This window comes from Cavia porcellus, unplaced genomic scaffold (genome assembly GCF_034190915.1).
Source record: "Cavia porcellus strain 051 isolate PalLab524CR breed Dunkin Hartley unplaced genomic scaffold, mCavPor4.1 scaffold_10, whole genome shotgun sequence".
NCBI lineage: Eukaryota > Metazoa > Chordata > Mammalia > Rodentia > Caviidae > Cavia > Cavia porcellus.
In genome coordinates, this window is record NW_026947493.1 from 38187074 (window position 1) to 38212084 (window position 25011).

The 25011-nt window shown below is 42.8% G+C and overlaps 1 protein-coding gene across 6 annotated transcripts in view; it reads left to right on the plus strand.

Moving 5' to 3' along the window:
* The window catches only part of Flnb (filamin B), a 148140-nt gene that overhangs the window by 71942 nt on the left and 51187 nt on the right, over positions 1–25011 (plus strand). For all 6 annotated transcript variants that reach the window (XM_063257340.1, XM_003480081.5, XM_013143874.3 and 3 more), the window contains exons 5-18: positions 5980–6098; positions 6764–6841; positions 8229–8391; positions 9730–9927; positions 12920–13057; positions 14568–14694; positions 16053–16189; positions 19243–19436; positions 20665–20778; positions 21380–21523; positions 21764–21887; positions 22198–22358; positions 23683–23773; positions 24000–24169. In XM_063257340.1, the coding sequence (XP_063113410.1) occupies positions 5980–6098; positions 6764–6841; positions 8229–8391; positions 9730–9927; positions 12920–13057; positions 14568–14694; positions 16053–16189; positions 19243–19436; positions 20665–20778; positions 21380–21523; positions 21764–21887; positions 22198–22358; positions 23683–23773; positions 24000–24169 (1958 nt within the window). The remainder of the gene's footprint in view (positions 1–5979; positions 6099–6763; positions 6842–8228; positions 8392–9729; positions 9928–12919; positions 13058–14567; positions 14695–16052; positions 16190–19242; positions 19437–20664; positions 20779–21379; positions 21524–21763; positions 21888–22197; positions 22359–23682; positions 23774–23999; positions 24170–25011) is intronic.

The following is a 25011-nucleotide window of genomic DNA, read 5'->3' on the forward strand; positions in this document are numbered from 1 at the left end:
TTTTCTTCTGTAAATCTGTATAACTTGTACCCCTTCACTGGTTTTTTTTTTTCTTTTCTTTTCTCCTTAAATTAAAAAAAAAAAAAAAAAAAAAAAAAAAAAAAAAGCTATGTGAAACCCAAACAGGATAGTACCCTCCATCAAAAGCATACCGAAACCCAAAATACATCTTAGATGATTTTTTAAAAATAGGGCCTCACTGTATAATGCAGGCTGACTTTCAACTCACTTATATAGCCCAGGCTACCCCTGTCTCATCCTCTGGAAGTGCTAGGATTACCCGGTTGTACCACTATATCTGCCTCTTAGATGAATTTTACTTTATTTTTTTTATTTTACTTTTATTTTTTCTGAGACAGGGTCTCCTTGTGTAGACTAGTCTTGAATTTACTATATAGCCCAGGCTGTCTTTGAACTCAAGGCAACCCTCCTGTCTCAGCCTCTCAAGTGCTGGGATGACAGGTGTGTGCCACGACACCTGGCTTTAGATAAAGTTGAAAATCTAAAGACAGTCAACATTGAAAAGCAGCAAGCTGGGCTTGCGATGCGGCTCAGTGGTAGAGCACTTGGCTCAGCAGTGCAGAGTCCTGGTTTAATCCCCAGTACTGCAAAAACAAGGGGAGTCAGCCAAAGTAGTAGGACGCCTTATTCACTGAGGAAAACAGAACAACAGATTTCTCATTCAAAACCATGGAGCCCAAAAGCAACTGGCCCAACACTGTTCAAGTGCTGAAGGTAAAGGATTGTGAACCCAGAATCTTACATCCAGGGGAAATATCCTTAATGAATGAACCAGGAAATCACCACATTCTCAGACAAAGGGAACTAAGTGAATTTGCCACCAGTAGCCTTACCCTAAAGAGATGGCCTTTTAAAGGAAATTCTTGGAAGAATTTAAAGAAGAATTAAATTTCCTTGGAAGGAAATTTAAAGACAAAATCTTGGAATAGCAGGAAGAAAGAATGTGGCAAGTAAAAATGTGGGCAGCTACAGTAGACTTCCCTCAAAAGCCATAAACTACCAAATTCGACCACAATGAAGTAATCTGAATTATTCTGTAACCACTAAGGAAATTTAATTTGCCATATTTTGCGGGGAGGGGAGAGAAGGATTTGCTGTCTCTCACAGACTAGTCTTAAATTTGAGGTGATCCTTCTGCCTCAGCCCCCTGAGTGCTGGGATTATAGGTATGCAGCATTATGCCCAGCAAAATTGGTGTGCCTCTGAGGAGTGGGGAGCTACATCCTGATCCTGACACCTCCATTTTTAGACAAGTTTTTGTTGGCTTGCCCAGGCTGGCTTTCTACTTGTGATCTTCCTGCCTCACCCTCCTGAGTAGGTTGGATTGTGTGCTTGTGCTACCATCCAGGCTGGCCTTAATTTTGCAAAATTTTGAAAGCATCTGAAAAAAGAAAGCTCTAGGCCCAGAAGGTTTCAGTGGAGATCGGTAAACATTTAGAGAAGAATTGAAACCAATTTTATGCAACCTCTTCCAGAAAATATGAGGAAAGGACAGTTAGCAACTCATTTTATGAAACAAATACCAAAACCAAAGACAATACCGGAAAAGAAAACTGCAGACCAATATTTCTTAGGTGTAAAAGACCATTTCAGAATATTAGCATAGAAAATTTAGCAGTACATAAAATGAATTATCCTTCATGACCAAGTGGGGCTTATTCCAGTGATACAAAGCTTGTTCAGCATTAGAAAAGTTTTCAATCTCATTACTATAACAAGCAAATGAGAAAAGCCATATGATTGTATCAAAAGCAAAAAAAGCATCTGACAAAATTCAACAGCCATTCATGATAAGAGTTCCAAAAACAGGAATAGAGGGGGAACTTTCTCAATTCAGTACAGAGTAGCTACCACAAGAAAACCACAGCTAATGTCATGAGTAATGCCTAAAGACCAAACATCTTCCCCACAGATCAGTAACAAGGCAAAGGAGGCTGCTTTGACCACTGTTATTCAACATGATACGGGAGCTTCCAACAGCGATGTTAGACAAGAAAAGGAAGTTAAAAACATGTGGGTTTAAAAAGAAGAATGCAAACTTCCCCTGCTTGCAGATGACATGATTGTGCATGTTGAAAGTTCTAAAGAATCTTAACAAAACCAAAGGGATCTTTCTCTCTCTGTCTCTCTCTCTCTCTGGTTTTTGTTTTGTTCTGGGTTTTTTTATTTATTTTTTATTTTTTTGTGATAGGCTCCTGCTATGCATTCAGTATGTCCCCCAGGCTGGCCTCGAACGTTCAGTGATCCTCCTACCTCAGCCTCCTCCCTTAGTGCTGGTGCTATAGGCACGCACCACTATGCCTGGCAAAAAGCAGAACAAAACAAAACAAAAAACCTCTTTGAATAAGTAAGTTTAGCAAGATCAAGGATACAAAAAGCAGTACATCAGCATTAGTTTTTTTCTGTACACAGAGGTAGGCATCTAAATCCCAGATTAAAAATAGTGTACAATCAACCCAAAACAAAAAGATAAAATAAGTATAAATGTAGGATTTATATGCTAGAAACTACAAGAACACTGATTAAAAAAAAAAAAAATCAAAGACCTGAGTAAATGGAGAGACATACTGCTTGTACTATTTTCATGGATTATAAATATCAAATACTAAAGATGTTAGTTCTTACCAAATTGTCTTATCAACATATTTGTTATTGAGTTCCAGCATGTCTGGGTTTGGAGTTCAGTAGTGAGGTACTTGCTGCCTATGCATGAGATCCTGGGTTTGACGCCCAGCATTTCACACCCTCCCCAGCCAAATCCCAGCAAGATCTTTTGCAGATGTAGACAAAATTTTTACTCTGAAATGCATACAGAAATCCAGAGGGGGAAACAGTTTCAACAGTAGTGGAAACAGTTCTGATAAAAGAATAAAGTCTAGGCAGTGGAAAGCTTTGTTGGGAGACTGCTAAGACTGAGAAAGAAGGACACGGGGGGGGGGGGGAATCAGTTCACCTGATTTCACATTCAGTTATAGAAATCCAGACCTTGTGATGTTGGTTGAAGGGTAGATCATAGATGAGTGGAGCGGTGTAGAGAACCCAGAGTGCAGCTAGTTCTGGTTCCTGACAGAAGTATTGGAGTCATCAAGGGAGGGACGCTTTGGATACATGATGCTGGGAAAACTGGACATCCAAGGCAAAAACACAAATAGGCACAAACTCTTAGTATCATAACTAATATAAAAATTAACTCAAACTGGGTCACTAACTTAAATGTAGAACATGTAACTATAAAACTTCCAGGAAAGCATATAAAAAAAGGTCTTTGGGATCTAGGACTATACAAAGAATTTGTAAATTTGGCACCAAAAGGGGGAACAGAAATGATACACTAGACTTCATCATAAACTTTTAAGTCTTAGAAAGGCAATCTGTGTGTTCCATATGTGGCGTGGCAGAAGGAAGCCTTCTTATGCTATTAAGCAAGCCCCCCCCCCCCCCAGCAAAAGGTACATTCCTGTCTCACCCCATTCTTGTGCAGTACAGAGTCCTGCAATCCCTACCGAAGACTTGGACATTATCTCCAAACTTAGAGCCTGGGGCTGGTTTTGCTTTTAAAAAAATTATAAAACTTCTTAAAACTTTTTACAGTTGAAAAGATGAAAAATCAAGCTAAAGACTGGGAGAAAATATTTGTAAACTGTATAGCCAGCAAAATACCTGCCTCTGGGACATCTAAGGAATTACAAAATTTGGTAGTTGAAAAACAATCTGATTGGAAAATGGGCAAAACTCACTTTTTCTTAAGAAAATAAATCAGGGCAAAGAGGCATATATGAAAAGATGTTCATTCTCATTAGGCATCGGAGAAATGCTAAAGCCATGACAGTCTATCAGAGTTACTAAAAAGTTAGTGATTAACAACATCAACCTGGACCTGGATCACTCCGACATTGCCAATGGAACTTTAAAGTGGGATAGCCACTCGAGAGCACAGGATGGCAGTTTCTTTAAAAACAAAAATTAACAACTAAACTATTATCCAGGGAACTGCTATACAACCTGTCAGTTGTGAGTTAACTCACCAACATTTATCCCAGAAGAATGGAAGCTTGTGTAGGAAAAACTGTCCTGTGTTTCACTCAAAACTAAAAGAAAAATATTCATTTCTCCTTCTATTCTTAGAATTGTGCTCCTGGTTCCCAAACAGTGGGTTTTCTCCATCACAAGCAGTTCTTGAATTAATTCTCTGTGAATAGCACCAGAGTGTCCTATATATAATGTGGCCAGTTCTGGGCTCATCCCTTAAGTGCTCCTCACTCCAGATACCAACAGCAGGTTGCAGCTTCTCTCTGACTTGGCCTTTAAATTGGAGGTTTAATCTGTCACTGCTGTGGCTCACAGAGCTCAGGGAACATGTATGCTGACTAGTTTATTGTGTAAGGGATACAGATGAAGTGGCCTGTGGGGTGAGATTAGAAAGGGTCCTGGGTGCAGGAGATGCTAGCCTGTCGAACTGGAGCTGTCCACCTTCCTGGCACATGAATTTGTCCATCAAAAGCTTATAAGCCTCTACACTTCCAGGATTTTTAATGATCTGCGATTGACATCAATGTAGTCTTTAGCACCTCTCTTCCGCAGAGGTTGAGGGTGGAGTGGACTGAAATTTCACATCTGCTAATCACAGCACCCCTCCCCCTCAATCCATTTTATTTCAAGGAGCCTTGTGTTTATTGTCACTGTCCCCTAACCAGGAGCCCACCAAAAGTTGCTTATTTAGAACGAGAGATTCTAATACTCAGTAACTTTCAATAGGTTTAGATGTGTGCCAGAACTAGGCCAAAGACCGGACTTTACAACAAAGGCTGCTTCTAGCATCCTTACGTAGGAGATTAAGCTCTGTGTCAGGAACTAGGAGCAGATAACCTGTCTGTCTGACTATCTGTCATTATTTTTTTTACACTGATATCTTCACAAAAACCTATACATCAGTGTTTATAGTAGGTTTGCAAGGAGACAAATGGAAATGGCCAAGATGATTTTCAGTGGGTGATTGGTTAAACAAGCCCAATCCACAGAATATTACTCATCAATGAAAAAACAAGTATTAGCTGGGTGTGGTGGTACACTTTATAATCCTAGCACTCGGGAGGTGGAGGTAGGCAGATTGTTGCAAATTAGAAACGAGCCTGGGCTTCAAAGTGAGCCCAAGGCCAACCTGAACGAACCACATAGTGAGACCCTCTCTCAAAAAGAGCAAAAAAAAAAAAAAAGGCAATTATTGCACAAATAGCTACCTGGTTAGACCTACAGAGAATTCTTGGAGAAAAATATTGATTCCGTAAGATTTCATAATGCATGCCTCTGCTTACATAACATTCTTGACATAAGATTATAGAGATAGAGGGCAAAATAGTGGTTGTCAGGAGGAAGAAAAGGGTGGGGGGAAAGAGAAGTGAGTGGGACTTTAAAAGGGCAGCACGAGGCGTCTCTGCTGACGAAAGATTCTATATCTTGACTGTGTCAACATTAACCCTGGTGTCCTACTGTGTTACAGTTTTGCGTGTTACTACTGGAGAGAGTGGGTAAAGGGTATTTCTTCCACTTGCATGTATGTCTGATTCTAATTTCCTGTTATCTGAAAATAAAACTAATTGAATAAATGATAGCTGAATGTAATTTGTAAAAATTTAAGTGATTCAGAAAGGGGTCTCAGGGAAAATGAGTCTTTGAGCTCGCACGGTACCTGCCTTCAGGTGTGTTCTGCTGCTAGGTACAGCTGTGCACTGTCATGTAGTATGGCTTCCTTTAGAACTGCACTGAGTATTTTATGACTGGGATGTTGCTTAAATAACTTGGACAGAATTAGGGCTTTGCAGCTATCTGATTGTTGATGCTGTGGCAGTTGACCATGCCCCTGTCTCCTACATGGGATCTCTGTCCCGAAAGGGATCCTGCTGGTGATGGTTGCACCACAGCCCTGCTCAGTGAATAATGAGCTGTGTCAACTTGTGACAGGAATCGAGCCCACTGGAAACATGGTGAAGCAGCCGGCCAAGTTCACGGTGGACACCATCAGCGCTGGGCAGGGAGAGGTGATAGTGTTTGTTGAGGACCCAGAAGGGAACAAAGAAGAGGTATGTTGGAAGATGCCCCATTCTTGTTGCTTACGGGGTTTGTCGTTGGGCTGAGGATGGATGCTCATTTCCCTCCCTGTAGATTACAACCACAGAGTTGTATACCAAGAGGACACTGAAGCTTGTAGTGGTTAAAATAACCTGCTGGAGAGCGGTTCCTTGAAATACACTATAAATTGCTTCCGGAAAGATAGAAGGGCAAACAGAGTAAAGTTCACTTTGGATTTAGTAAAAAGGCTTTGTGAGTGGGGGTTTGAGAGACTGGTGATTCGTGACCTGATCTCTTCACACTGGTCATTCTGTTTCCTCAAGGCTTGTGCACATGTTGTTTTTTCTGCTCGCCTCCCAGCTGCCAGGATGATATATGTGTACTGCGTGCCTGACTTCCAAAGTGAATAACTACTGAGCTCAAACTTGTTTCAAACATGTTCCCTGTCATTAACAGTGCACTAGTCCTGGACTTTAACAGTCCTGACTTTGTGCTGGCTGGTTTGTTGCAGTGATTTCAGGCTGCTTCTTTCCTGTGCCCTCTGCAGGACTGGCAGAACAGAAAGTAGCACCGCCCAGGTTCCTGTCCTGGCTGCTTGCTGCAGGACCTTGGCCAACACGTCATTCCTTACTCACACGTGGCACCTGCTCTAACCGTTGTGCATCTTCCTTTTTAGGCACAGGTGACCCCTCACAGTGACAAGAACAAGACATATTCTGTGGAATATCTGCCCAAGGTCACCGGGCTGCACAAAGTAAGACGTGTTATCGTGGCTTGGCACTCTTTTGGCTATTTGTAGAAAAGGGAGATCTTGGAAGAAAAGTGGTCTTTTTCTCAAGTTCTGGGCCTCTCGTATACTAGGCAAGCGCTCTACCACTGAGCTATACCCAAGCCCAAAAGAGGTTTTCTCAAGTTAACTTCTTTTTAAAGTATCCATTCTCATTGTAGAAAATTTGAAATCCATATAATTCAGACTTTCGAATTAGCTAATACATTTATTGTATTTAAACCCCACCAGCAAGTTCTTTGTAAAGTCATAAGTTTTGTCTGCCTCTGTATTATAGGTATCCGGTGATTGCAGCTACGTTTCTGGCATATAGATGCAGTAGTGCTGTAACTTTGGACTCTTTGTCCTCAGTGATTCCTTAGGTGTCCACTGAAGTGGTCTCGAGGCTCTGGCTATGTCAGCATTGAAGCTGGAGGTCGGAGAAGCAGGCTGACTGTAGTAGAAGGAGATAGTGATGGAGCCTCTGGCCCTTTGTGTCAGCATCACCTTGAGTTCTCTTTGAGACAGTATATTTGTGCCTAACTTTAGAAGCTTAATTCTTGCCGTGATTCTGGTCACAAGTATATCCAGGTGGCCTGATAGCAGAGGCTGAGCACCTGTGCTGCAGGAGAGTGCAGTGACTCAGCAGTGTGCCCACCTTTGAAGAAGGCCCCTGTAGCATAGTTGGGCCTATGCCCATGTACCAGGCCCAGTCTTTGAGATGCAGACTCTATTTACTACCTTGGGCTTTTCATGAATCCCCATGGAACTGTGGACTTAGCCTTCTTTGATGCTTAAAAAATTATGAATTTGGAAAAAAGAAATCTTAAAGAGGAGCAGTTTATTTATTCTAGCCAAATATGGATTTACATGGAACTCAGTCAATCCATTTCTCTTGAAAAATTTCAAAGTTGAGACCTGTGTGCCTCAAGTTTTAGATGGAAATCATTGTACTTTGTCTCAAATATGTAAGTCTAGGAAGGATCTTGGTTTCTTGCAAAATACTTTATCAGTCTGAAATCTTGGGAACACATACTATATTCTGGGAGGACAGAGGCCTCATCTACAGCCCTCTGATGGACTCATGTCTAGAGATTCACTGTAAGTGATTGTTTTTTGCTTGAAAGGCTAAGTGTATCTGCAGTAAGTATTTTTAGTTTGCTGAGGGCATGATATCCCATTCGCAGCTGTATAGCCAATGGGGCCAGCTGGGAGTCTCTGTCAGAGTATTTAAGTTGGTTCCCTGTTCCCAATTCCAGCTGTCTTTTTGTGTGCAATGTTGAGAAGGGTGCAAAAGGTCATTGATGCACAAGGCTTAATAGTGGTTTTGCTAGCATGGAGAAGGTGTTATATCTCACCTGTCTGTCACCTGTAGGTCACTGTCCTCTTTGCAGGACAGCACATCTCCAAAAGTCCATTTGAAGTGAATGTTGACAAGGCCCAAGGAGATGCCAGTAAAGTCACTGCCAAAGGCCCAGGGCTGGAAGCTGCAGGGAACATTGCCAATAAGTCCACCTATTTCGACATCTACACAGCAGGTAATGTGTCTTTTTTTAATGGGTTGAACTTTTGGGCCTTCTTCCATATTTCTGAAATGCAAATAGTCCTCAGGAATTTGAAGACTTGCTTTTTATTTGTCCCCAGTCCTTTGGTACTGGGGACTACACCCAGAGCCTTCTTTCTGTGCTACATTTCTGTCTTACTTTATGCTCGTCGCTGAGACAAAATACCTGATGCCCAAGTTGGGAAAGGAAAGGTTTATTTCTTACAGTTTTTGGAGGTTTCAGTCCACACTCAGTTGTCTCCAAGACAGGCAGGCACGGCTGGGCCGCAGTTTGTGGCGGCCGCCAGCAGCAAACTCAAACCAGCAAAGAGAAAGACACACCTTCTTCCTGCCATTACATCACATCCTGGCTCCACCCCTTTGTGGGCGGAGCACAGACACCATCAAGCACTAGATAATGAACGAATAACAAATGCACTATTCAAATTCATGAGGCCTGGGGGACACAGACATAAACCATGACAATCCCCCAGTCTGCTACCCCTTTAAAAATATTTTTGTTTGTTTGTTTGTTTGAAACAAGGTCTTACTCTGTAGTTCAGGCTGGCCTTTAACTCATTATGTAGTCCAGGCTGGTCTCAAACTCACAGCAGTCTTCCTAACTCAGCCTCACAAATGCTGGGATTACAGATGTGCACCACCAAAAAACTTTTTTTGAAGACCGTGTTTCACTAAGTTGCTACATTGTTTAGGCTGAGTTTGAACTTGTGATTCTCCTGTCTTCAGCTTCTGACAGTGCTGGAATACAGACATGCACCATAGCATGCAGCTGAAGACTTGTCGCTTCAACTGAACAAACAACAAAATCAACCTTTTCCAATGTGTGTTACATATGTTTATGTTTCGTAAAACCAGCTTTTTAAAAAAAATTCCCATCAGGCTTGACTATGATTAGTAATCAATTTCTGCAAAATTTTTGATTTCACTATGTTTTCCAAGAAAAATAAGGTTTTTTTTTTTTTTGCACTGGAGATTGAACTCTTGGCCTGGAAACTTATGTTTTAACAGTCATCTACCTATGAGAAGTTCTATGCTAGATCCTGTGGGGGCAGCAGAGGGGCTAAGGCATATTACGTGAATCATTAACCTTCTTCTTGATGTAGGTAATTTAGAAGATAGAGAATGTGAATCCGGACAAGTCCAATGATCCCCCTACCACCCTAAGATGCTGGTGGTGGTTAATGTTTCCATGCGACTTTCCCCAAGGCCTCTGTATCCCTTTCCCTTTGTATTTTGCACTGCTTGGCAGGTGGGAGAACCTCCTGTGGGGAGTGGGGAGCTCAGGCTCATGGAATTGCTCACTGTTTCCCAGGAGCTGGTGTGGGTGACCTTGGCGTCGAGGTGGAAGATCCCCAGGGGAAGAACACTGTGGAGTTGCTCGTGGAAGACAAAGGAAACCAGGTGTATCGATGTGTGTACAAACCAGTGCAGCCTGGCCCTCACGTGGTCAAGGTATACTTTGCTGGAGACACCATTCCGAAGAGTCCCTTTCTTGTGCAGGTGGGGGAAGGTGAGTGATTCTGGCATGGAGTCCAACTGTGCAACTGGGCACTGAGGCCACAAAGTGATTTCACCCAATACTGAGCTTGCCCTTTCTGCGATGGCCTATTCAGTGGGAAGTGAATTACTTTGTCATCAAACTGTAAATACTAATGTAGGTTGTTAGCTTCCTGTCACTGTGATACAATGCCAGACAACTCAAATTAATAGGAAAAAGGCTTTATTTTGGCTCACACTTTTTTCAGCCCATGGACAACTGCCCCTGTTGCCTCTGTACCTTGTCCTGGCACAGTACATGAGGGCACAGAAGCTGCCTACCTCATGGCAGCTGGAAAGCAAAGGGAGAGAGAGCCAGGGCTAAGACCCCAGTATCCCATTTCAGATGCTCTTTAGGGCCTAATTTCCTTCTACTGGACCCTGCCTCTTAAAGGCCCCATTACCTCCTAGTAATGCCACAGGCTGGGACCAAGCTTCCACACCTGGGCCACTGGTGTTCAGTTTAGATCCAGTCTGTGGTACATTGAACATCCCTAATCTGAAATCTGAGAAACTTTGGAATCTAAAGTATTTTGAGCACCAAAATGATGCTTTGAGAGCTTTAGATTTTAGAGCATTTTAGATTTCAGATTTTGGGATTAGGGATGCTTAACTATCAAAATCTATGCAGATATTCTAAAACCTTCCCAAAAAAGAAAAATTAAATTACAATCAGAAGCCTGAGACATATTTTTGGCCTTAGCATTTTGGGTAAAGAATACTCAATCTGTTTTTTTCGTGAATCACACAGACGTTATGAACTCATTTAATGGGTTAGCTCCCCAAACACGCATACAGAGAAGTTGGGGTCTGTCACCAAGGTTGGTACAGCAGGTAGCTTGCTTCTCCATGGCCTTCACTGGCTGCCAGACACTCAGCACAACTGCCTCTACCTGTCACCCTGACCTGTGTGTGTGGGGACTTGAGGCATCAGTACTATGAAGCATTAATAAGAGTAGAACTAGAGTGTCTGTGAACTGTGCACCAACCACACTTCTAAACCCTGTTTGCCCAGGAACATACATTTTTCTCTAATACTAGACCTTCTCCCTGACTTTGTTGCTGCCTAATTTTTTTCTTCCCAACTGTGCTGCCTTTTCTAACCCAGACTTGCCTTTCCTGTTCTGTCCTCTGCGTCTGCACCTCTGCGCCTGCACACTTGGCTTCCTCTTGGGAATCCTGCCTCTGGGCCAGCCTGGATCCGAAGCTGCTGGCTTCCTAATTGCGAGCACTGGGCCAGAGGCTCTTGCTTGGTAAGGGCTGATTGGATGGGGTGTCTTTGCCAGGTCTTTGTGCTGCTTGTTTTTGTCAGCTGAGCCTGTGCTCTTTGTGACTTCAGGAGATTCCTGTGCAGGTCTTAGTACAAATGGTGCAGACCCCAAAACTACTAATTTGTTTTAAATATATCTAAGACTTCTCAAGATAGCAGAAAATCTGACTGTTTCCTTCTAGTTCTTTAGCTCTGTTCTATGTTTATATAAACTGAGCATTTACCTTTTTGATGTCAAGAATGTTACACATGTTCAGAATTTCCATGAATATATGTGTTTTAAGACACATTACAACCCTCTGAGGAAGTCCTGTCATCTTGTGACTTTTTCTAGTATGAGCAACTTTTCTCCCATTGATAAACAAAACAAAACAAAACAAAAAAAACCCCTAACATACTCATAAGCAAAACTACTTTTAACATAAGGAAAGGAAGAATTTGGAACAGGTTTCCTTTTTCTAATGTTTCCTGACCTACTCTCACTCATGGAATACCTTTTTCATTTCTGGCATATCCGTCCCATCCATCACTTATACTGTGTAGTATTTAATTAATAGACCATTTCGTTTGATTTACTGCCTCCTGTTAACGTTAAAAGGACTTTTAGATGTGTCACAATGGAAAACCTATGTCACTTGTCAAAGTATCACAATTATACTTATGCCCATCCACAATCCATCTAAAATCCTAATTCCAAGAATGTTTTGTCTGTACCTTTGGAAAGTTGTGGACATGGCAGGGAGAAACAGCCAGGCATTCAGTTACGTTCCTCCTGTGCATTAGAATCTCTTCTGGAGTCTGTAACCCTGGTGCATGCAGTGTGAGACTAGGAAAGGAAAAGCTGCCTATTAGACAAGAGGACTTTATACCCATGAGTTTCCTATTTCTGCTTAATGAGAAAGAAGGCTGCCCATTCTGCATAAAAAATTCTTAGGGTACAGAGGTGTCATTTATCAACCTCTGACTAGCTCCAGAGGTCCATGTGGACCTTTCATGAAAAGAACATTAGAAAGTACCTTTGTTTTTAACTTTTAGACTGAGAGCATTAGCATTTTAAAATAGCCCCAGAAATCAAGTTGGCAGTTGCATTTTCTGCTGATCCTTGCTTTTGTAACCTCCCAGGTTCTAAGCATCTTGTAACAGCTAGTGCTGAAAGATTGGGCTGCTTTGGCTGAGTAGGCTCAACCATTTCTCTGGAGCTCTTTGTTGTTTTGCCTGGCTGTTCATGCAGAAGACAACAACAGTGTTTAGAGCTTCAGAAATGGCTGACCCATGGTTTGGAACCTAGACAGACTTTTTCAAGCACTGAATTTTCCAAGTAGACTTGAAAATGTTTGATCTTCCCAATTACTGGGCCCTTGAGTATAGCAGTGAGGTTTGAGTAATGTCCAGCACTCTGTGCTAACTAAAGAATAAATGCCCATCCAGGAGCATGAAGTGGGCTTGCTGCACTCTCCTGTCTTCATTGCCAAAGTAGTTTTGTCCAGTTTTTCTACAGTGTGGCTAGACAGAGCTGGGTTGTGTCCTTGTCTGTGAGTGAGTTTGCTTCCTGAACGGGACCCTGGGCTTGGGCAACTGCTGTGTACTTCTTTGTACAAAGCAAATATTTTCCTGGAGATTGGCTCCAAGTTACCTTGGTTTTCTTATTTCTGACTAAGAATGAAAGTTTGAACTGATGTCAAAACTCTGCTTGTAGCCTGCAATCCAAATGCCTGCCGGGCCAGTGGCCGGGGCTTGCAGCCCAAAGGTGTTCGAATCCGGGAGACTGCAGACTTCAGAGTTGATACCAAAGCTGCTGGAAGCGGAGATCTCAGCATAACTGTGAAGGGACCTAGTAAGTGCTGCTTTCATTCTCATCTCAGCTGTGATTTTTCACTAACTTTGCAGTTATGGCATATGGATTTCATCCCATTGGCAGTTCTGATTGGTATATCTGGAGAGCTGTGCCAAAGAATTGAGGCTGTCTGGACTCTCCAGGGAAGAAATCATGATTTGTTTGTAATGTCTGCCCTGGAAGTGGGCAAGAACGGTAGGCAGCTTGCTACCTTTACATTACTTTAAGGCCACTGAGAGGAGCAAAAGCAGAAGCCATGTAAGGGATTGAGGAAATGCTGCTGGTGGAACAACAACTCATTAGTAGTATATTTTTATTCTGGAAGACCTAGGCTCAGAGTAGGAGATTCTTTTCTGAGGTCACACAGTTTGTTGGCACTTAAGCTGGCATTCAAACATATTCTCCAAAGCCAGTGATTTCCCCAGAGCAGGTTACATTTATTGACTATGAAATTATGTCATTTATTACTATTACTACTGTGGTCAATGTTCATAAGAGGAGAATAAAGTTCCCTAACATGAGGTTTTCTTTGTAGGTAAGACACATTACTGGAGGGCAGGTTCTACCCAGGAGCCTATTCTCACTCTCTGCGTTAGGAATGGAGACAACAGATATGGGGACAGGTGGCTTCCTCAGAACAGAAAGCTGTTCTCGGCATTTCTGGTAGCAGGTGTAGCAGTGCTAGGTGGTTTTTGTCCCATGGCCCATGGAGTTGAGCTGCTTGTGCTGAGACTGCTCCCGCCCTTGTGGCCCGGGGCAGGAGGGTTCTGAGTTCCAGGAAGTTAATATTTCATCACAGAGCACCAAGTTTTGGGACAAGCTACCCTCTGCAAGCAGCCAAGGTTCTAGACTGCCTCGACCTGGAGCCAGGTTCCTCTGGGGCTGCCCTCCCTCTCAGCTTGTTGCAACACGAGCCATAGAGGCGTTTTTTTTCTGACCTGGGAAACTTGCTTGTTTCAGTGACTTTCTTGGCCAAACTTCAGGGCTCAACATAAAACAAGTTCCTGCCTGATAGCTGGGTCTGGGTTTGTGGTGTAGTGTCTAAAACCCATCCTGTTGTAGATCACACACAAGGGCTTTCTTGCTTTTGTTGTCCGGTATTGGTGTAAAAAGGTATGCTGAAACACTGAAGCCAGATACTCATAAAGGTCACCCCCATCCTCTGTGTTTGTAGGGGGCCGAGAAGGGTGGCAATGACTACTGGGAAATACTGAGATGTGATCAGATTTGTCTTTAAGTAGACCTAGGATCTCAGGACTCCTCCTGGCCAAGAGTGCCGTCTCTAGCCAGTTAGCCAGGGAATCTTCCATTGCTCACACTTCAGGGCAGAGATGAGGCTACTTTTGTCTTTGAAGGCTTCTTCTAGGTTTTAGGGGCCCACACTCTTAGGGAGCTACTTAGTGTTCCTACATGGCCTGTCTTGTAGATGTTGCCACCCTTTTGTTCTTGTGTTGGCTCTTGCTGTGGGCCTCAGATCACGCTGGAATGATTGCATGCTTTCTTCCCACAGAAGGCCTGGAGGAGTTGGTGAAGCAGAAGGGCTTTCAGGATGGGATCTACACATTCGAGTATTACCCCAGCACTCCGGGGAAGTACAGTGTTGCCATCACTTGGGGGGGACACCACATTCCGAAGAGGTAAGTCTAGGCTTTAGCCCAGGGCAGGCTCACGGGCTGCTACTTTGCAGTCTGCAGAAGGAAAATGAGATCTGCTTTGTTGAAAGCTTTTTTTTTTCCCCACTCAGAGTAGCATACAGACATTTGGCCTGTTCTCAAAAGCAGCGGAGAGTTGCTGTGGTTTCAGCTGCTTTGCTTTAAATCAAATGCTAGTGGTTTGGGGCTGGTGGGAGGCAGGCAAGCCCAAAGGCACAGTAATAGAGAGCAAATGGACTGTGTGTCTATATACCCTTCTATAAACTGAGCTTCTCATTTTTCAGTGAATGCCCTTGTTCACAAATGCCAGTGGGGCACAATCTGCAATGGTTTTACATTAAAATGATGTACGTGAGAGGAGTCAGGGACCAAGGGATTCCATCTGCAGCTCTGCTTTGTGGATGTTGTGTTTCCTCCCTGCACTCATGTGTTTTTGAGCTCTCCTGGGGGCAACTTTAAACTCTGAATAAATTTAGTTTGCCTTGAGAAATATTTGGGCATTTCAGAAGTCTCTCTGAATTCCTGAGGCAGTAAATGCCTGAATCATAGATAGTGCCAAATCCTAGGTTGACCATGTTTCTTCTTACACATACATGTCCATAATAAAGTTTAATTTATAAAATAAATTAGGAGATTAGCAAGAATAACTCATAGTGAAGAAGAGCATTGTTCGTAGAGCAAGCTGTATGAACTCAGTCTGTGAAATACTGTATTATGCTGCACTCAGCCCTTCTGTGATGTGGGGTGACACAATGCTTGCATGGTGAGGCGCGGTGAAGGGAATGAGGTGGGTGCTGTGACATAGTCTTGGCTACTGCTCACCTCCTGATGTTCCATATTTGAGACATTTGGCTGCATGTAACTGAAACTGTAGAAAGTGAACCTGAGGGTAAAGGGGACTACTGTACAGGATTCTTAATATTTAAACATACTTTCTAGAAGTGCCCCCCACCAAAGGTAAAACACATTCTTTCATGTATGAGGTACAGCCTATGCAACTGAGCTTTCTTGTTGTAGCATAAGTAGGAGAGGGAGAAGGGTGGACTTTCTTACTCCCCGGGCCCACAGTCTGGGAACTCTGATAGGAGGTCACTGACTGCAGGATAGTGCCAGGCAGTAGAGTATGGCTTGAGTGCCATCCGGGGGCCCCTGGGCTCCCGAGGCAGCCATCTTATATTGTTGACATAACAATGGCTGTTGGGGGACCTGTGTGGAGAAGGGCTTTCCTGGGGTTTGGCACTCAGTGAAAGGATCAGGTAAGTGGAAAGAATATGTTAGAAGTTTATGGCTGTAGGCAGCTTCTTGTTTACTGTTCTTTAATGCTTCTGTTCCCTTCCTTCTAGCCCCTTTGAAGTTCAAGTCGGCCCTGAAGCAGGCATGCAGAAAGTTCGCGCTTGGGGTCCTGGTCTCCATGGTGGCATGGTGGGGCGGTCAGCTGACTTCGTGGTAGAGTCCATTGGTTCTGAAGTGGGGTCTCTGGGTAAGTGGAGGCAGCTGACTAGCAGCTTGTAAAGGCTGAGGATTATAGGGCAGCTGGGCCTGGTGTCACCTGGCCTCTCTGCCTTTAGTCCCTGACCACATAGGACTTCTCTGAGTGCTGCTGTAGAATCACAGCTGTCATTTTCTCTTGCCCTTCTGAGCAGGGCAGAAAAAAATGTAAAAAATACGTAAAAGTGTCAAGAGAATCAAGATTTTAAGATTGTTTGCTACTGACTAAATAAGAACACATGGTAAAATCTGTCAATTATGAAAACTAAATGTTACTCCTGACCATTCTGAAAATATATCCTCTGTATAGCAAACTGATACGATGTCAAATTGTACCATAAGCATTAATAACTAGCTATCACCCTGGCTCAGCAAAAAGACCTGATTAAAAAATGTTTGCATTTTTTGAGCTGATACTAGTAAAATTCTTTATGTACATAATCTATTATTATTGTGGGCTAATGTTTATATGCCCTTGCCCTCTTTTTCGGAGTAACAAAAACTGTGGTTCTTTTAAAAAACCCAATGTTTGTATCTATATCTCCTTAAAATCAGTCAAGATGAGACTTTTGGTCTCTAGCTAGACAGGAGTGATGCCCTTCTGCATCACTAGAACAGTTCAGTCACATCTTTGACCTTCTACAACCCCTTAAAAATAAAGCATCAAAGTCAAGGGATGATTTGGGGGTGGTGAAACAAAACCAATTAAAAAAAAAAAAGGTTAGAGGTTAAAAGGAGATGAGGAAATTGAGATTTTAAGGTTCTACAATACCTCCAAGAAAAACTGCAGCTTCAAGACAAGCTTATTGTTTTTTTCCTGCTTCTTTAGGCTACCCCTGATTGTGACCCCCCCTTTTCCTAGGAGTGTTCCAGTCTTTAATTCCAGACACTGGCCCTCTCCTTTTAACCTATGAATTACAACTACCAATTTCCTTTTCTCTACCCAAAAAAACCCCAGCTATGTTTACAACATGTCTCAACTTGAAACACAGATAAATGGCCTGCTCTATAACCTGATCATAAGGTGTACACATCCTTGATTGCCTTTCTGAAAGACACCCTTTTAAATGTGCCCTACTCCACCTTATAACATGTTTTCATTTAAAATGCTTTTAACACCCACACTCTGCTCTTAAGTGTGTCCTGGATCTCTATCTCTAGTAAACCTTCTCATGTCTGTTTTACTGGCATGTCCTAGAAATCCTTCCAAAACAAGAGTCAACAAACCTACAAACTTACTTTAAAAGAGTGGGTTAAGATCTTTATTTTAGCCTTAAAAACCACAGACCCAACCTGATGACCTTTCTAGTTGCCTACTGCTTCTTGGCATCAGCACTCACCCATCCATGTTTGCTTGATAGCAGAGTCATTGGTTGGAGCTGTGGTTCCTAAACAGTGTTTGGGACATGGCAGGCACTCAGCAAGTATTGCTGACTGGCCCTTATTTTAAGCTAATGGAAGTGAATTTTACTAAAATTTGAAACTTGACAATGACTATAATCCCAGCTCCTCTGGAGGCTGGGGCTGGAGGATCATATGTTCAAGGGCATCTTGGGCAACTTAGTGAGATCTGCTTCAAAATAAAATATAAAAAGGGCTAGAGATGTATCCCAGTGGTAGGGTGCTTGTTTCATGTGTGCAAAGCCATTGGTTTGGTCTCTGGCACTATGGACCAAATAGTTCCTAACATACTCAGTAAAACATAAATAATCAGGGTAAAAGTCTCATAAATTTTGAATAAAGTTTGTTATGTAATTGAAAAAAAAACTTGGCAGATATATACATTCTTTGGTGTGGATCTGAATATATTTTAAATATAAACCTGTATTTATTTATTTATTTACTTACATTTTGAGGGCCTTGCTGGGTGGTTCAGGCTGGCCTTGATCTCACTGTGTCGTCCAGTATGTCCTTCAACTTGGATGACTGTTCTGGATCACTACACCTGACTTATATGATCATTTTTAGATTAAGAGTCAGGAAACTATTCCTGTAAATCTGTCACACTTACGTGACTTTGTCATTGTAACCGTAAGGCAGCCATACAAAAATACATTTTTTTGTTTCTGGTTTTTATTTTGATTTTGAGACAGGGTCTTGCCTTATAGTTGTTACTGGTCTCAAACTCACTGTGTAGCTCAGCCTGGCCTCAAACTTTCGGCAATCTCCCTGCCTAGCCTCATAAATGCTGGAATTACAGGTGTGTGCCACCACATTTGGTGAAAATATGAACGAACGGCCATGTTCCAGTAAATTTTATTTACTAAAACAGACAATAAGCCAGATTTGGCCTTTGTTCCATACTTTAATGGCCCTGTTTTAGAGCAATAAGCAAAAGAGAGAAAAATAAATCATGTTTAATTTTCTCTACTCCAAAGATGAACCATCTTCATATGTCTTTCTAGTCTGGAGATAATATTTAACCTTTTGGTATATCATTCCTGACTTTTTCCCCACAAACATATGAATGTTGATTTGCCACATAAACATTCTAGGGGAATTCTCTATAGCTGTATACATGAGTCATTTGACAGGATATGCCTTCATTTTCCATGGCATGCATGTAATTGCATTGTATAGGTATTTCTCTTGTTGGGTTCTTCAGTTATCTCTTAAGCTAGTGCTATCTAAACAATGCTGAGTACATAGCCTCTGTAATTTCCTTCAGGTAAAGGCCCAGAAATAAGTTTGGTGGGCAAGGAGCAGGCCCTAGTTTAAGGCTTTTAGCACTTTTTGACATATTGCTGATAGAAAGGTGTGTTGTAAAAAACAAAAGTATCTATTCCAGCCTTTCTGCGTCCATTGAAGACTTGGTGACTTTGATTTTGTGGAAATCAGTGTTTTTACTGATATTTAGCTTTTCAGGAAGAAGAAAGAATGAGTTTGGGTTGGGGATATAGCTCAACAGCACAGCACCTGCCTGGCAAGTGCAAGGCTGAGTTCGATTTCTGGTACCTAAATAAATAAAATTAAAGGAAGAATGAGTTGGTAAAAGTAGCTTCTTTCTACAATGTAAACAAGACGCCCTTCTACCCTACTTTGCAGGGTTTGCCATTGAAGGCCCTTCCCAGGCAAAGATTGAGTATGATGACCAGAACGATGGATCATGTGATGTCAAATACTGGCCCAAAGAACCTGGAGAATATGCTGTGCACATCATGTGTGATGATGAAGACATAAAAGACAGCCCATACATGGCCTTCATCCGCCCTGCCACAGGAGACTACAACCCAGACCTGGTGGGCTAGCCCAGCTGGTTCTCTCCCCTGACTCCTCACACTCCTAACCTCTGAGAGTTGCTATGGCAGAATGTCAAGAGATGGCAGAGATTCTTTCAGATCTTTGGATAGTACACTCTGCACTTTTATAGTCTTGGGCAAATAATGAACTGCTCCATCCTGTTTGCATGATACTAGTATCTGCTTTCTAGACCACTGAGGGACATTTAAGGTCACATGAAGAAAACACAGCCTTTGGCACAGTACTTGACCTACACAGGGGACTCCAGAGCTGCTAGTGTTCGGTAATTCAGAGCACCATATTCCAGTCTTGCCAGCTTTTGTACTTAAATTTTGGTATGCTGGTAGATAAAGGTTGTCTCAACTGTCCCACCTCCAGTTTCCCTTCTCTTGAGTTGGAGCAGCGTTTCAGAGGGCTTCTTCTTAAGTTGGAGCAGCTTCTTCCAAGGGCAGCTCTTTGGAGGCTGATAAGAATCTTGCCTGAGTGAACCTGGCCAACTGGTCAGAAGTGATCCTCACCCTGTGTGTGCTGCTGATGGGACACTTGGGCAGTTGTTTGCGGGCTGGCATTATTTGGGCTTGATCTAGGCCATTCCTTGACCAACCATTAGCCTTTGCTATCAGAGAGGTACCAACTTTTGAGATGTTGTCATAATAAATGTTCTGAGCATAGAAATTAGGCATAGTCCCTCCCCCAGTTACTAGAAGAGTTCTTTTAGCAGCTAGAATAAGGCAGGGAGCCTGGTTACACTATTTTTTAAAATATATTTTTATTTTTATTTTATTTTGTGAGGCTAGGGCTCATGTATGCTAGGAGAGTGCTCTACCCTGAGCCATATTCTTAATCCCAGTACTATTTATTTTAAAGTTACAGCCTCTTTGAACATTTTCCTTCCCATAACCATCTTTACATGGACACTGTGACACCAGTCATAAGCCATTTTGCTTTCCCCAGACTTCTTGGACACCAGTCATTGTATAGGACAGCGATGATGAATCTCTGGCACAGGTGCTGCAGTGGGCACATAGAGGCTGTCTGTCATACACAAGCCAAGTCACCCCAGCAGCCGAGCATTCAGGTTTAATCTCAGTGTTGTCAGTTTGTGATACATGAGTGGGTTTGGGGTTATAATTTGAGCACTTGGTCTCTGAAAGGCTCACCATCACTGATATAAGGGCTTGACTGGGGTATTGTGGAACGAGAATCATTATTGGCTCTTTCCCCCAGGTCCAAGCATATGGGCCAGGTTTGGAGAGATCTGGGTGCATTGTCAACAGCCCAGCTGAGTTCACCGTGGACCCTAAAGATGCTGGGAAAGCTCCCTTAATGATCTATGCCCAGGTAAGTTTCTATGGGCTACCTGCACAGGTGTTGTCAGAATGGTGGGTTGGTAGTGGGGTTGATCCTCAGTTTTCTTTCTCATTCATGGTTGGGAATAACAAAAATCTGTACTATTTTATGGAGGTAAGTGAGGGTTGAGACTAGCGTAAAGAGATGCATTTTTCATGAACTTGATAATTTGTCTTCTAAGGAAAGAGGTTTATTTCAGATTACTATAGTAAGTTTGCAAATGGAGTTGAAAATATGTTTCTCTAATGTAATTGACCAAAGAACTTGAGTGTAGAGATTGAAATTGAAAAACATGTAATAGTTAAAAATAAAATGGGATGTATGCCATATACCTGTAGTCCTAGTACTTGGGAGGCTGAAGTGGGAAAATCACCTAAACCCAGGAGTTTGAAACCAACTTGAACCATAGTGAGATCCTCAGAAAACAAAACAAAACAAAAAGATGTGACATTTTATCACCTGTTGTCATTGTGGAATGAGAACACAGCACACTGTGGTCACTCTGTTCTCAGCTGTCTCAAGAGGTCATGGTGGCCTATTTGAGAGAGACAGTGTGAGGGCACCTCTGTTCCTAATTTTGGCTCTTTTGCAGGATGGGGAAGGCCAGCCAATTGACATACAGATGAAAACCCGAATGGATGGCACATATGCCTGTTCCTACACCCCAGTTAAACCCATCAAACACACCATTGCTGTGGTCTGGGGAGGCGTGAATATCCCTCATAGCCCCTACAGGGTAGGTTGTGAGGCAACTCCTGGCTGTTGCATGAAAATGTCTGTTTTGTTGCTGTATCTGGCTCTGTGCCTGACAGCTGAAGTACATGTAAGGAAAGAGCCAGTCCGTGGTGGGCCTTGAGAGGTGCTGGGCCTGCAGGGGAGAGGGTCCTGGCTCTAGACTGCCCCACAGGATTGTTGCTAACGATGTTTTGCTGGGTCCTGTCGGAAAAGTTGGTAAAATTTTCACTGTCTTCTCTAGGTCAACATTGGGCAAGGTAGCCATCCTCAGAAGGTCAAAGTATTTGGGCCAGGTGTGGAAAAAAGTGGTCTGAAGGCAAATGAGCCCACTCACTTCACAGTGGACTGCACTGAGGCCGGGGAAGGTGAGAACAGGTTTCACATAACCTAGTGATTCTTACTCCTTTGAAAAGAAAGTTCTTTTTACAGGGTTTGGAGGAGTGTGAACTTTGAAACAGGAGGTAGTTTGTGTGGATAAGTAGTTTTTCATTAGTGAGCCTCTGTGTCAGGTTCTTGATGATTTCCTTTATCTCTTTTCCAAAGCCCTGACTTAGTATCTTTTCTTTTTAGATCTTTTACTTGAAATTTCCCCTTTGCCTTTTGGAAGTGATTGTTCAGGTTTGTGATTGTTCTGTATCTTGTAAAATGTTGTTTTAATAAGCTGGTCTGTTCCAGGTGATGTCAGCGTTGGCATTAAGTGTGATGCCCGGGTGTTAAGTGAGGATGAGGAAGATGTGGATTTTGACATTATTCACAATGCTAATGACACATTTACAGTCAAATATGTGCCTCCTGCCACTGGACGATACACTATCAAAGTTCTCTTTGCATCACAGGTGTGTTTGGAAGCCTGGGAGGGAACGGGCGGGAGTATCCTGAGTTCTTTCTGGTCAGCTGTGTGCATGTTTTCTTTTTGTTATTTAAACAACAGGAAAGTATCTTGAGACTTCTGTTCAATAGTTTTTCTTTCTGGTTCCTTAAAACTGAGAAGGAAAAAATACCCACAACTAAATTATTTTTTTTATCACATATAACAGAAGTGAGGCAGAGTATTTTGTGTTTAAAAGTACGACTGGAGACAGATTTGTTGTAAACTTTCTTCAGGCTTCTGATTAAAACACAAGTAACTGCTAGATGTATTCCTCTTTAATGTCTTTGAAGCAGTAACTGTGGCTCCACCCTTAAACCTTTTTTTTTTTTTTTTTTTTTGGTGTTTTTCATTTTTTTTATCGGAACCAGGGATCGGACTCACGACTGCCTGCTTGCAAGGCAGGTGCTTATGCCGCTGAGCTAAATCCCCAGCCCCCACCTTTAAACTTTTATAGGGAGTTGTTTTGAAGTGTGAGGTGTGTTATAGTGATGATTGGGTGCATAGTAACTTGAAGACAGAAATTTGGAAATTCTTATGATTAAAACTAACTTTGTAGGGCTGGGCATTTAGCTCAGCGGCATAAGTACCTGCCTTGCAAGCAGGCAGTCGGGAGTTTGATCCCTGGTACCGACAAAAAAACCCCAAAAACAAAAAAACTAACTTTGTTTAATAACAGGAACATCAGGAAAAAGTTTTGTGCCTATATGTCATGGTCTTGAGAAGACTTCACCTCTTTTGCCTTTATTCTGACAGTCTGCGACATGCTTTCTGAGGAATTGTAGTCATTTCGTTTCGGTCCTCGTAGCCCTGAAACTTTAGCTCCTTGTTGTTTCCTTCCTAGAGTCCTATATATTGTGGTCAGTTTGGGTCTTACTCTGGGTAGTATTTTTTTCTTTCTTTCTTTCTTTTTTTTTTTTTTTTTTTTTTGTCTTTTTTCCTTTTATCGGTACCGGGAATCGAACTCACTACTGCCTGCTTGCAAGGCAGGCGCTTATGCCGCTGAGCTAAATCTCCAAGACCCCAGTATTTTTTTCATACTCAGTACCCAACATCTGGGGTAAGGATTCAGAGCCTTCAGATTTGTTTTTCCTCTCAGAGCTGCAGGCATGAGTAGCGACCTCTCATGGCCTTATTAATGCTAGTGTGCACAGTCTTCACTTAAGTAATGGAAGTTTGCTCACCACTCACTGCTGTAAATGGGCTAAGGTTCACCCAATGTGCTTGGGCAGAAGGCTAAGCTCTGGCAGTATCTCAGGGGCTTTCCTTCTGAGACAGTGTCTCTGCTACAGGAAATCCCCGCCAGTCCTTTCAGAGTCAAAGTTGATCCTTCCCATGACGCCAGCAAAGTGAAGGCAGAAGGCCCAGGACTCAGCAAAACAGGTAAGATGGCCCGGGTGGGGCTACCCTGTGTTCAGTGACACTGGGTGTAGAGGGATTTAGCCTTACCCTGGACTCTGATGGAGGCAGGGACAGTGTTCCTGACTGAGCTGTGACCTCCCTGCCTTCCCACTGGCTCTCTATGGTGCAGTTGAACCTGTCAGACTGGTTCTAAAAGAGAAACTGCTCCAGCTGGCCTGATCTCCCTCACGCCCCCATGTCCTTCTAGGTGTGGAGAATGGGAAGCCGACCCACTTCACTGTCTACACCAAGGGGGCTGGGAAAGCCCCGCTCAACGTGCAGTTCAGCAGCACTCTTCCTGGTGATGCGGTGAAGGACTTGGATATCATTGATAATTATGACTACTCGCACACTGTCAAATACACGCCCGCCCAGCAGGTAGCGTCCTTCTTGTTCCCTGCTCTGACCACTCTCAGACCGCAAGGACACGATTGGTGTATGTGGTGGCACTGTGTCCTGGAGGTGGCTCACCACGCCTTTCCTTCCACATCCACCTGGGAACGCAGACCAAAGCTTGGGAGGTGCTCGGCACATAGCCTGCAGGATTCCCAGAGATTCTGTCTCCCTCTAGTTTGGGTTTTTGATATTTAGGAACGGAGGGCTACCTTTTTCTAACACATCCACGTTAGCACATACATACGGACACCAACTTCCTCTTTCCCTTCCTTTCCAGCTGCCTCTCAGCCTCTTGTTAATTACTCCTGGAGAAAGAGCTGCCACACCTGCATTTTTCCTTATTGGCCCTTTTAGCTTAGTTTTATGTTTTCCTTTTTATGAGGTGTTTTAATGGGGTCTTTTCTCAAAGAGCCAGTTCAGCTTTTAGTCCCTAAGGCCCGAAGCATTATTTAGGGCAGCAAGTTAATTGTTCCCTTTTAATGAAATGTAGTTAACTCAGGTCTGTCTTGCCACTTAGGTTGGTTTACCCTGATTACTTCGTGTGGTAAGGGTCTACAAAGCAACTGCTTCTTTTTTTTTTAAGAGTAGGAAGACTTTATTGAGAGAAAGCTTACATCTAAAATGGACAGAGGGGGGCCTGGATAGTGGGTTGTCCCAACAACTGCTTTATACAAGTTCATATTTACGTGTTTAAAATTTTTAAAAACTTTTTTGTGGTGAAATATATGTAACATTTACCATCTTGGCCATGTTAAAGAATACACTACAGCAGTGTTAAAATACTTAAAACGCTGCATAGTCACCACCGCCATTGTCTCCATGGC